General features: G+C 41.2%; 1 protein-coding gene across 1 annotated transcript in view; it reads right to left on the bottom strand.

Annotated features, from left to right (window-relative positions):
* The window catches only part of LOC124155878 (charged multivesicular body protein 7), a 112,659-nt gene that overhangs the window by 88,148 nt on the left and 10,172 nt on the right, over positions 1-14,339 (bottom strand). Inside the window, exons 2-3 of the mRNA XM_046530043.1 lie at positions 13,985-14,192; positions 13,054-13,422 (exon numbers count right to left, since the gene is read on the bottom strand). Of these exons, the coding sequence (XP_046385999.1) occupies positions 13,054-13,422; positions 13,985-14,192 (577 nt within the window). The remainder of the gene's footprint in view (positions 1-13,053; positions 13,423-13,984; positions 14,193-14,339) is intronic.

The raw sequence follows: 14,339 nt of genomic DNA, 5'->3' as shown, positions 1-14,339 counted from the left end.
TTGTAAAGTGTCTCTCTAAATTTGGCTTCTTTTTATGCACGAATTTCTCCTTATGTGGCATATGTAAGATGGCATTGTCTTGTATATGTGTATAACCAGTTTAAATAAAACTTTCTTAAATTTTATGCATGTGACTTGATTATTTTTTTATTACGATAAAAGTAAAGGTAGCTCGAGATATCTTATGCGCCCCCCCCCCCCCCTTTTGGGCTTTTTTCGTATCATTTTTTCCGTATCCGCTACTGCCTTCATATGCAGAAAGGCATCATATCCAAGTAGGACGATTTTTTCTTCTTTAAGTTGTTGTTAGGTGCAAGACTCAACGTTTCCTACTAAAATGAAACATGACATGCTAATAACACCGAGCGGACACGTTTCCTTTTAGTAGGAAACGTTTAGTCTTGCACCTAGCAACAGCTTAAAGAAGAAAAAAGAAAAATCGTCCAAGTTGGACATGATGCTTTTCCGCAGTTCGCGATTCATATACCGAGTCGTGGAAAAGACGGTCTGGGTCGGAAACAAAACATCAGCTCCCGCCGAGACGCTAGACGGCGATAATTGGGGCACAAAATCGGAGAACGGTCGAATGGGGCAACAGGAGACCGCACGCCACAAAACGATGGAGCGCCGCCCGTCGAGAGAAACAACGCGACGGCAAACAAAGCGAATGAAATTGAATGACCCGCTGAGGCTCCATTCCTTGTGTTGAGTGCCGACTCTTTTCCGCGATGGAGAGGGTTCAAGGAACCCATTTAGTATCATCGGCTGACTCTACGCCGTGGACAGGCCTCATATCGGCCCCTCTCTCCATCGCTCGGTCCTTCGCCGAGCAGACAACATTGCGAAGTCGCGATGGGATGGGATGTCAACACTCCCGCCGCTCCTCTCGGCGGATGCCCAGGAAAGCGGGTGGAGCTGCTGAGAGATTTCTCGAAATTTCAATTCAATCATGCGAGGAAAGCGGCACCGGATATGATGAATCCGGAACTGAATCCTCGTGCACTTCAAAATATAACTGAGAGGCCCTTCTTTGTTCATTTGCTAGTATATGAATTCAGGGGAGCAGTGGCGCAGCGAAGGAGGGGGGGGGGTTTGGGGGATAAACCCCCCCCCCAGAGCTCAAAGAAATTTTTTGCTTAAATCTATTTTTATTAATATCGCTTATAGAATAGTGTGACGATTAACAAAATATCCCTCAGAAGGCCGCAAACTCAACATTTTGAACCATTTATCTTAATTTCTTCTGGCAGAGGGCCCCCGCACCTCCGGATTACCCTGGCGGGTATGCCACACCCCCTGACACCCCAGTATTAGTTACGCCTGAAACCCCACCTAGCCTTAATTCCTCGCGGCGCCCCTGCAGGGGAGGTCATAGTGGTCATGTTATATAGTCAATAAAACCTGTTATTACTGGAGAAAACTATACTTAAAATTTATGCTAAGATCGACGATTGTATACTTGAAAAGCTATACGACTTAATACGCAATTTTGAAAGGATGAAGACATAAATCATGAATCAATTTCGAAAAAGCTTTCGATAAGCTCAGGAAATGATCCTCCATGCTACAAAAACAATCGTTTGAATACTGATTAAATGTAGGCGTCTTCAGAGAAAAACGACACCCATCACGTGAAAACGTTCGCACAGGGCAAAGCCATGAATGCAAAAAAGGTAGTCGATTAAAACCAAAGAGACCTGACGAAAAATTGGGAAGAAACGGAAGACTAAATACAACAAACAATGACGATTCAAGTTGCCAACAATGACGCGGGGAGAGCTTATTAAAAAATGGCTGAAGGTTACAGTAAGTCGGTCTTACTCGCAAGGCAGCATAGAAACGGCAACCTTTGTCGGCATCTGGATTTAACGTCATACTGCATGGAAATCACTGCGTGCACTTAAAGGTCAAGCTTTGCAGCGTCCTATTACCTCAGTCTCCCCGACTTGAAGGCCGCCTAGATCAATATGGCTGGCTATCTCCAACGCAAGCTCTGCGGCGTCAGAAGAACAAACAATTTCCTTTTCCCAACGTTTCCCCTGCAAGAGCCACCTGAAGATTTCGAAAATTCTAAAAATAAAAAAACACAACACGGTAATTAAAAAAAACGACGCAACCAACGACTTGCAACCAGATTCGAATCACGTCATTCGTAAGTCACGTATTAAAAGCTGACCTATCATATTCCTCGCCATAATTTAACATGGCAAAGCTAAATCTATACACCATAATCCGTACTGAGGAATAGGCGGATTTAGGGTAGGGGTAACGGGACACCTGACCCCCCAACCCCTAAAAAATAGACAATATTTTCAATACGGTCCCGTAATCATTGCGTGCATGGTATAAATGAAGTACTGGTCATCTTCAGAAGGAAACGTTAAATAAAATTGTTGTTATTATATATAACTTATTAATATTTTCGTATTAATAACTTTTATATTAAAATAAAAAGTACATTTCGTATAATAATTGTTGTATGTTACTCTTAATCTCAAAAATGAGAAGACCGTTAGCCTGTCAGATCCTTCTGCCCCCCTAGAAAAAGATCCTGGATCCGGATTCGTACTGACGTAATACCCATTTTTAATTTTCAAGTATGATTAATCATTAAAGAAGGTGTACTCTATGCTTCAATTGAATTTCAAGATCATAGCATTAGCTATAAAGAAGTGATTCGTGAGGAAATCGGAAAGGTCGAGTAACAGCAATACGTCTCGAAAGTACTACTGATTGTTTGATCTTAAGGAGAGGTACTAATGATTGATTTCGCGGAGTTCACAGAGACGTATGAGGGAATAGAAGTAAGGGTGGACGACTTCATGTACAAACAATTAACGAATGTCACCGAGGGTATTACTGTTACACCTACTCCCCAACTTCCGTCCACAAGCAACCAACATCTAGAGCGGCCAGCATTAACAAAAATCTGCACTGAAGGAATCAATTTCAGACATTCAGTACCGCCAAAAAATCATTACCGAGAAAATTCCCAAAAACATTTCGCAAATTTCTCCACTGAATAACATCATTTTCACTATGTTTAAAATCGCTCATTAAAAAAATCATTCTATAAGCTAAATGAAATGAAACTGCGAATCAGATGCAGAGTCGAATGACTCGCAAAGATACAATCGCAGTTTTCGCCATAGAGTGCACAAGTAGGGACGGATATTACGACATATCATATCCACCTCCCCACATGAATCGTACCGGGCCACCAAACGCGAGACGATAAAACTTGGGAAAAAACACCGACGCCTGATTATTACATGACCACGAATAAAAAAGAACAATCTTATGGCGCAAGCGATTTTTGGGCGGCACCAAGCTATGGAGGCTGTCATGGAATTTTCATTTCAGACAATTTACCGCTTAAGAAACATTTACATGATTTACATACTACACGCCAATGTACCACCCCCACTTATCCCCACTTCATGATTGACAAAAATAAAATAAAATTGAATGTTTCCTGGAGCTATACGGTACGATATCCACGTTGCTTGCGAAAGGCAGAAGGCTCAAAGGAAGTCTAGGAATTAACAAATGCTAGTTTATCAATACTAAAATTTTCTCTTCTTTGATAATAGGTATATACTTAATAGCTTTATTTCCATTCGCTCAAAAGGTTTATCGCCAGCTCTATCAGTAACTTTTACAAATAATAAACTTTACATTAGATGCGGTTAGATGTGCAAACGTTGGGTACAGAAAATTAATGCGCGAAAACAGAGTGGCTTCTTCTATTCATAGCATCCAGAATATGCCACGAATAGAAGAAATGAGAGATGCGTCAGAAATGAGTGATATTTTCATCAGTGGGCGTGTAAAAATCAGGGGTTGGTGCAGTGTCCCAAGTTCTATCATTTCCATTCACAGAATACAGATCGTGAATTGGTTCACCGTAGTGTAACCCACTACAATACCGAGTAACCTGAATATAGATTTGAACTGCATAAATACTAAAGTTTGAAAGGTCGAGGTGTGCCAGTCTGGGTATATTTTCTTAAAAAAGAAAAGACCGGCGCCAAGGCTCTACATCCTCTCCTTATCATTCATCGAATGACGAATTCAAAGATAAACTGAGTTTTTTTTTCTCCATATCCAAATGAATAACATCGTGTGTCGCTGAACCTCATGGGAATCTCACAGCCTTTTATTCAACAAAGTCTCACTTAGACATTCATCACACCCTTGTTGCTATATTTAGCAAGTACGTTGACGTGAAATAATCAAGGTTATTCTGGTTACTAAACGCGGAAAATTCCCCGAAAACACCGCGAAAGCGATAAGAGAACGGTTGAAAAAGGAGGACCTACCCACCTACAAACTCAGAGGTGGATAATCACCATCAGCGCAAATCGAAGCAAAGACACTCATCTCCGAAAAAATCCAGAGCGAATTTCGAATAAAAAACAGAACATAGAAAAAAGCAATTTCATTAGCGAACGTCATCGTCATTTCAAAACGCGAGTAAAAACTTTTGACCCGCCTTAAATCACTAATTGGGTCCCAATGAACATACTTTTAACTACCTCATACATTTTGAAACTTAGAATGAATTAGATTAAAAAAATAAACGCCACACCTTCTGCTCTTCTGCAGGTTTTGTAACGTATTACGTCAAAGGGTTACTTGTCCCGTAGATATCCATACACGAGACGATCATTTCAATTCTTAGACGTCATTGGAACACCGCGAAAACTGTCGAGAACAATGGTGCCTTAGGAAATGAGATGACAATAACATTCAAATTACTTGCAATGTCAGTAAGTCAAATGATAGAAGGTGGAATGACACAGTTTTACGATTGTCCAAGTGAAGGATAAAATGCATGATAAGACACACAGGAAATAACGCGATAAAATAACGACAGATAATCATACTCTCTCTGAAGTCCTGCAAGAGAATATGGCTCATGTATTGAAATCTGGAATATCCTAAGAAAGTGATGATTACACGATTCAAGAATATCAGTTATATTCGCCGCTGATAACGACAAAATAGCTGAATATGTGAAATATTTTGATAGATTTAACGAATGAATGAGATACAAGAAGTACGCAAAAAATGTATATACTTACACGATTTTCTCAGCAAAAGTATTACTATTGAACTATTTTTCACAAATGCTACCTGGTACGAAATTAATTAGAAGTTAAGCAGTATGGAAATGGATAGTGCCAATTGTAACTTGGCAAATATGGACAATGTTGTGAACGAAGTCCGAAATTCGTATTGTTAATTTTCTTCAGAAGATCATTTAAATTTAAAAAAATACGAAAAACAAATCATCACTTTTGTGAAAATACACCCAACATATATTTCAATTAAAAGAGTTTGATATATCCATTCAATATTTTTAGGGCAATTACGAGATCCCAAGTTCGAGAATACTTGCATTCATTGCTATTCATAATTTGAAAGACTATAATCCTCTTTTGCTACATTAAGAAATATTACGCTGGGTAAAAGCTTCACCAGCGTAATATCTGGTCATATCATATATGCCGCGGGGGTTAATCAAGGTCATGGTCACGGATATGAACTATATCGTAGCTAAACGCCAACTACGCTTCAGTGATCAAAATCCTCTCCCGTAACTTATCGCAGTGAAAAAGTAGGATTATTATAATACAATCCCCTGTATCATATGCTTCCAGCATTAATCAATACCATGGTAAAAGCCATGTATATGCTACATCTTCAATTCAACTTAGCAACCACGACAACAAAGACACACCAACAAATTCTATTGTCTAAAAAGAGGAAGCGAATGAGTGAATCAGTTCTTCAGGCCCTACAGCGCATACTAATTTTCGGTAACTAAAATTGAGTCTCCTATCCACATTGCGTTCATAATCTCACAATGCTCTCTGACGCACGCGCTCGAGTAAGCGAAAAATCCTTACCACACGGGCTCCGAGTCAATGTCACAGTTTCGAAGAAACGGCGACCGCTTGAGTCATGCCGGTGAGCTAGATCGACGAGAGAAACTATTTTCGGCAAGTGGAACACAGGGTCTGGGAATGTGAAATATATAGAAGAGAGGACAATTGCCGGATGCAACTCTCACATAATCCGAAACTGTGAAAAGACAAAAACACTGCATCCAGGCGACTCGAATTCTGCATTCATCCCATCTGGCAATTAAGGCGGTATACATAGTGTTTATAATGGCTGTGTAGTTCCTTTTTCCAAAAATGCTTGCTCAAAACAAATTTAGGCAAACACAACTAAAATTTTGTAACAACTCTTCAAACATTATCACTGAACGCCAAGGAAAAATTCAACGCCAAAAAACATAAATTAACATTGTAAAATGTTTATTAGCTCTGAATGCGGAAAAACATCCACCATTTTCATTGATGCCATCTTTATTTTTTAATTCGACGGCAAGTTAAAATAATAAAACGAAGACAAGAAAAAACCGAGTAAGCTCCGTTGCCTCAAAATTTTAATGCACACGATTAAATAAGGATACAAAAAGGCATTACTAATAATGTCATTGCTTGTAAAATCTAGACTAAGATAGATAATAGCAAAAATTGCAATACAGTGCTCATGACCTCCTAATAACATAATTTTTACTTGGACCTACTTATAAAATATACCATAGGGAAACTATGGTTGCCATAAAAGTCATTGTCGTCTTAAAATACATGCTTCCAATCCTTATATAAAGGCGGGTTGATGTAAATGAAGATGAAGCTCTCCCGGATTTTACTCAGCGTCGGTTGATGTTTTGCTTGGCAGTAGAAGATTGCTCCTTTTCCTGCCTTGTCGTGGAAAATATTTTCGAGAAAAGAAGCTATCTCCAATATCCGATCAGGAGAAACTTGGCCAACGTTTATGGCAGAAAAGATAATGCATCCTTACGTCAGTGACCGCAATAAGATGACAATATCGGCGAAACTGCTGTCCGGAAGAAATATGGACGTAGGCGGAGTAAAGCCATTAGAGCTAAATCTTCATTTACAACCTTCAAATAACTAAAGAATATAAGTCAATACATATCGTATCCTCATTGCATGAAATAAAAAACCAACCGAAGGCAACCTTAAAGTAATCCTGAAAAGAGCAAATTTAATAAACTAATAATAGTATAACAAGGAGTTTGCGGGCTGCCAATGCTCACAAATTCCATTGCTGATGACGATACGCAAAAGCTGAAAAATCAAAGTACTCATATATACATGCTAGGTATTGGCACGGTCTCTGCATTATCACGTCTTCACATGATGCTCCGGAAACATGGGCCAAAATGTAAAACACGACGAATATATACGTGATTGAACGATCTACGGCTGTTGAACAGTTGAAGGAATGTTCACAAACACTTGAACAGTTGAAGGAATGTTCAAAAGGATGACGACGATTAAAAAACTATTACTCACAAGCATCTAATGAATTACCTACTTACAATATATGAATAAGTAAAGCACGACACGTAGAAGATATTTATTAAATTCTAATGATAAAATTTTCGCTGGGTAATTTTGAGTTCTACAAGCCATTTTTTAACAGGGTTCGGCTATAATAATCCATTAATTTTAGGATAGATTCCTAGCATAAGCACCATACTGTTACCACTATAAATGACTACAATGGAGTGGGGCACGATCAATTTATAGTAAGGTTAAATAATATTGAATAAGGACAGTCCCAAGATATTTTACATTAGAAGATATTAAAATTTCACAAAACGAGAATTATGATGATACTAGCAGAGTAATGACTCGTTAAAATAAAATCTAAATAAAGTCATTAATAAGAAGACGGAAAAACCACATAGGTCACACCTTGAGACATGATGGCCTGATGAAGACAGTCGTCGAGGAACAAGAGGATGACAAGAACGGAAAAGGAAGACCTCGAACAAAATATATGGAACACGTAAAGACGGATGTGAAAGAGAAGAAATACGTAGGTGTGAAAAGATTGGCTGATAGGAGAATTGCATGGAGAGCTGCGTCAAACCAATCCTAGGATTGTTGACCAATGATAATGATGATGAAATTAAGGCACTTAGTAATTTCTTTATTTCCCACATTTCCCTGACGTTCGCCCCTGGCTAAATACATGCATGATCATCTATCCCAGTGGTTCTCAACCTTTTCTTCCTCCCGTACCCCTCGATATGTATAAAACTAATATTGCACCCCCAAAAATGAAACACGAACATTTTATTGCATAATTTCAATACGGGTAGGAGACACTTGCTGGCATAAATAGAAACTGAAATACCCCATATAATATGTACACATAATTCCTGGTTACGAGATACATAGTTCATGGCGTCCGCCATTATCGATTATTTTTTGCGCACCCTCGACCCCCAAGGGTACGCGTACCACCGGTTGGGACCGCTGATCTACCCGATCCCAAGTCCAACGGGAGGAGATTTCAACGAGTGGCAACTGGAACTGGGAAGGTCAGAGGAAACCAACCGTGTCTGCTGAAACCCGTGTATACACAGTCCTAACCTCGCTCTCGTAATTGCGTCTCCGGAGGAAGCACTGAGATGAGGCGAGGAGAGGCAGCTGGTGGATCCGGTCGCGGGAATGGCCAGAAAAAATAGGCACGGGCGAGACGCGCCCACGTGGCCTGACGCGGAGGCGACCAATCGCAGGAGGCGCAAGGTGGCGATGAGACGTAAGGTGATGTCGAAATGGAAAGGGAAAGGACGGCGGAGCACGCCCCGCTCCTCGTCTCTTTTTTGATTCCGAACTCGGAGAGAATCACGGACTCTTCGATCAGGTAAACAGTGGTTGCCTTGCCACGGCCAAGTATTGGGTCCCCTCTCTCGTACCCACAACAAAACTTTGCTGGTTATGAAAAATCAAGAGGAGCGTCGTTATCTTATTGCGGATGCTTATGAAGATCTTATTGCGGATTAATCACACATTCATTATTAATGGGGTGTAGATTCATTTACATGGATAATATGAAACTGGAAGGACTTCACACTCATTTACGTAAATTAGAAATCATGTTAGAAGCACACACGCTTAATACTAATGCCACCTAGTAGCCTAGTAGCACTTACAGATTTTCTTGAAATTTTATGGATATTATGCCTTTACTTTTCATTTTCAACATATTTTTACCGACAATCTATTGGGTACACAGAATTAATATTATAGATACCAGTATGGAGAAATCTGAACTCAATATTCATGAAACTTACACTTTGGAAATACTTTTTTGTCAGAAGCAACCCATTAATTCAAAGGGAGGGAGAGCATCCTAAGATGTGACGTAAATTCTCAACGGCTTACTCTGGACCACTAACGCTTTGCGCGTCAGTCGTGCTACGCACGCACATCCCCGAACAGCTTGAAATGGAGACTAGGGTTTACTCAATTTACACTGACAATCTCAAAATGCTGGCGTAAGTTCTAAACAGTCGATAGGTCCGTAAATCCACACAAAATACTTTCGGTCGGGCAAGATCGGATCGATGCGTCCATCGAAGTATACCTATTCCAGTGGCGTAACTATGGGGGGACGAGGGGATAGATCCCCCCCAAAGCATCAGAGAAATAAAAAAGTTATTTAAAAATATTGACTAGTTTTTAAATATAATAACCGCATCTGCTTAAATTTAAATTTTTAGTGCCAAAATGATGTAAAATGTACGAGTATATTCAGGCAAGTCATTCTTCAAACATTTTACCGCCCCTGGCCATCTTATCCCCCCAAAGCATATTCCTTGTTACGCCACTGACCTATTCCATATGACCCGCTCCGCCGCGTTAGATTTTTCTGGCGACAGCTATCACATAACTAATGTTAACATCTGCATGGATGTATCCACATTATCTACTTTGAAAACAATCCGCATTTTTTCATTTAAGGCAGCTTCAAATAATCACGTAAACACCAGAATGTATTGACTCGAAGGTGGATGGTTTGCTTTAATGGATGCTTTAACATCAGAGAGAAAACACAGCGAGAAAACAGTACAACCTGTTCATCATCTGCCTGTTTATCAGATGTAAAAATATTACCCGAGAAAAAATTATAAGGCAAAAAGTAAAATTTTCGAATTCGAGATACAGGCAAATGTTGTCAACAATCTACTCAACATGCTCTAATATTAATTTCAAGATGATGCAAAACATTTAAGCGAGTAATCTTTCACCAAAAAACACGGAACGGGCTGGAGCCGGGAGGTATAGGAAGATCAACGTAAAATAGGCTATAGAAGAACGGTCAATCCAAACAATACGCGCAGGCAATCCACCTGAACAAAAATTGGATTCGGAATGTGGCAGCATCTCCCCACGATCTCGAAACAGGTTTGGGAAAACAAAAACGAATGACGACGGGCAATAAAAGAGCAAATAAATATGTCGGACGTTTTTGTGAACCCGACAGAGCGCAAGTTTACCGCGCACCTGTCCAATTAATTAAACTTTTTTTTCGAGGTCCAGCGAGTTACCGGGTGTCGAATCGTACAGCGGCTGCGATAGAATTCCCTGAGTGAGAGATATTAAGAGGACTTATCACTCCCCCTCGACCGGTCGTATTGCGTCTTTTTGCGTGCATTATGACTGGTTTAACACTTGTGTTAACATCAAGAAATTTTTCATGGAGGTAATACGTAGCAAACCCTATACACAACTTCCCAGTATCTCACATAGGAAAATTTATCAACTGAAAATACATTGAGGTAAAATAGTTACTTGGGATACAGGAATATGTTCACCAATGCATGCCATTACAATTTCAGGACGGCATTTCAAGTTTTAAAAGAGTAGGTAATAAGTTCAATGGTGTCATGCGAAACATGATGGAGCCCCTTCATGATATTACAGGGGAATGCAATGCAGGGAAAGGCAATGACAGGCTCCACAATGATTTAGTGATGCGACCGGTTTCGATTAAAAGTGTCATCATCAGGCTTTTATAATACATAATAAGAGTCAGAAGGAGTATTAGGATGGAGTGGAATGGGCGGAGGGGAGTTTAATGGGGATTCGGTAGCAGCGTGAAGTCAGCACACAATTTGCTCCCGTCCACCCCTTAAATGGTGACTTTTCAAGTATCATCAATGCACAATCATTATTGGAAATGAGCAAGATCGCTGTTAAATGGCCCCTGGCACTCATTTTCAGCATTTACCGAATTCCTATTCGATTCTAGGTCAGTTGTGGCGGCACCTTTTATAACATGATTGTTATGTATTAAAATGTGAGGAAAGTTATCGAGGGCAATGTCATCCCGAGCATCGCTTTACCTCTGGAGAAACGCTTTCTCGGAACGAGATTGAAATCGTAACCGAAATGAACACACGCCCTTACTTCATCACTCCATAAACTTAGAGGGAATAGAAAATTAGAAGGATCAACCCAAGTCACGTTTTACCACACATAATATCCAATAGTATCCACAGGATACCCGAGAAGACTTATTTAGCATAATAATCACGTTTTATGAGTAAGTTTGTATTTAAACGACATCAAGGATCCAATAGATGCTGTATTCCTATCCTGTTTAGGCTAAGCTTGCGAGGCGCCTTTCATGCCATAGTTCGTGCTTATAAACAATGACAAGAAAGTTACAGAGTACAAAGTCATTCCGAGAGCGTAATGAAAGAACGTTTTCTCGGCCTGACATAGAAATTGGTACAGCAATAAGTCACATTTCCACTTCAACACTATGTGAACTTCTCAACGGAAGTAAATTCGAAAGCACCCAGCACGGGCACATGGGCGTACCCAGCGAGGGCAGGAGGGAGCGGCTGCCCCCCCTCCCCTTATAAGCAAAAATCTCTTTAAGGAACATAATATTTCTCAAACAAATAATTTTAAAAACCAATAAAGAGCTGTAACAGTTTCCTTAAAATGTTAGTTTCATTAACCTTTTCCATGCTTAACCTATAACCATCTTACCTATAACTTGAACAACCATGGCTTGCCCCCCCCCCCCTAGTTTTGATCCTGGGCACGACCTTGCGCGGGCACGCTGAAAGTTATGCTTCCCGAAGTGACACTCGTCGCGACTTTTCTCGTACGTAATCACAGATTGGAAATGAGCGGGTTCCCCGATAAATGGCTCCATGAACTCACCAGTTGGCGCAATTCTATTCGCTTTTGGGCTCAGTTGCGTAGGCACCTTTTACAGTGTGAGGTAAATAGTGCGATATCATCCGAAGTATCCTATTAAAACAGAGAAATGGAAGAACGTATTCTCACGATGAGACACCAATCGTAACCGCAATAAATCACGTTCCTACGCCAATAATCCACAAAACCTCCCAGGAAGGGTAAATTCGAGTGATTAAAAGGACGCATCAATTCCTCTCGATCGGTAGTATTTTGTCTTTCCCGAGACGAATTAATCGTTAGAAACTCACTTCACCAGCAGGAAATTTTCAGTGCTTTTGGAGAGAAACTGTCAAAATGTGTATCAATCTCAAATATAAGTATTTTATCCCTCTAAAAATACTCCGCATAGCCCAAAAATTTCAAGATGAGAGCGTAAGATTTAAATGAGCAATCACTCACATACTGATTAAAAAAGAAAGGTAAACAACGTTGTAAATGAGTAGTTTTTCGCGGAAAATGACGGATCCAGAATGAGAGACGCATCCTCCTAATACACGACAGACTTTGCCCGTTATGCACCCGCGTAGACGCATCATCAATATGATCCTTTTCAAATATCTTTGCGACTGGCCATTCGTGCAAGCTCTGAATGTCGCGTCGCGCCAGGAGGTGGGACCTGCGGCACTAGGGATTTGGGATGAGGAGAGAGAGGCGGACGTTGCCATGTTTTCTCACAAGTCGTTATCAAAGCAAGGAAACGAAAGAGTGTCAAAAAACTTACTCACGAAGCTTACACCCTATAGGTGTGAAAGCGACTAAATTTCCTGGAGGTTTTCCGCTTACTGTATTTTGATTGGTTTTCATGAAGTCACGTACCCTCCACCCTCAGCCCCCAAAAATCTTGGATCTGCCTCTCAGTCGCAAAGATATTAGAAATGAACTCTAGACGTTGAAAACGATCACGTTCGCGGTGGAATGGATCCATGGGACTCACCAGCTGCCGCATTCCTTTCCGGACGTACATCCTGGCCTCCTCCTGAAGCCTCTGCTTCTCCTCCTCCAACTTCTCGATGTTCTTCTGCAGAGCCACCTCGTCCTTGTGCAGGACGAAGGCTGACCTCTCGACCTCGCTGATGGGAGCCACGGCCGCCGCACCGGTGGACGCCTTCGCCGTGACCACGTCGCTATCCGGACTCACTTTGACCAGCGTCCGCTGGCCGCACTGAGTCATCTGCGCCAATCCGCGCCGCTCCAGCATCAGCACGGCCAGCCGAAGGTTCTCCTTCGACTTCTCAGTCTTTTGCATCTCAGCCAGGTCCGTCAACTCACCAGTACTGTTCTCCACGAGGCTGTCGGAAATTTTCTGCAAGATCGAACGACAGATTTTTTTGTTTGTGAAACAATAAAATTGGCGCGGTAACATTAGAGGACAGAACGTTTGGCTACTGACTCAGAGTAAGTACACGTACGACAGCTCATGTAGGCAGAGCAAGAGCCACAAGACGAGGCCAAAATCGAAGCCCCAATGTCAGAAATATTACAGGAAACGGAAAATAGTTACGACCGTCATGAAGCCAAGAGAGTTTGCAGTCATCGCGTCAAGAAGAAAAAATCTAAATACAATAAAGATACGATTAGCCTGACAAATTCTCCATCAGCGGTGACGAAACGAGAATAGATATAAACACTATCTCTGGCCACCCTTCCAATTTCTATTCGTATTTACCTTGACTACGATTTGTACCGGATCCCACTCTTCGTTATTACTATGATATAACATTTGAATACCCTATTAATATGCTTTTACGACCCCTTCCAGGGAAAATCTTGCCTCTAAACAAAATTTGGCCCAATACCATGCTATGGAAGTTATTCCGCTCATTTCTTTACTAAGACTTTCAAAAACCTTTCACCGCAGTACATACCTTGAGAACAGATAACAGGACGATGGGCTCCTCCGGGTCCAGCTCCGATGGCGCCGAGCTCTGATCGCCCCATAATCGGCCAACGGCCCAGGACATGGGCTTCTTCGCCAGCCCTACGGCCCAGCCAAGCCACGAACCGGGTTCTCCGGAATACGCCCCACCGGCGTTACCCCTCTCGAAGTCGCAGGCCTTGCATGCTTCCCCACTCCTAATGGGAAAGAACGAGACAAATGCAACAATAAAGATTACGGTCGTGGTCTGGGATAAAAACTAAAGAGATACAATAAACACTGAATTTTATCTTTAAGCCCCCCTACTCTCCCCGGAAAACAGGCTTTAGGCGATATAAGGCGGG

The sequence above is a fragment of the Ischnura elegans genome, chromosome 3 (assembly GCF_921293095.1).
Source record: "Ischnura elegans chromosome 3, ioIscEleg1.1, whole genome shotgun sequence".
Lineage (NCBI taxonomy): Eukaryota > Metazoa > Arthropoda > Insecta > Odonata > Coenagrionidae > Ischnura > Ischnura elegans.
This window is presented reverse-complemented; position numbering and strand designations above follow the sequence as displayed.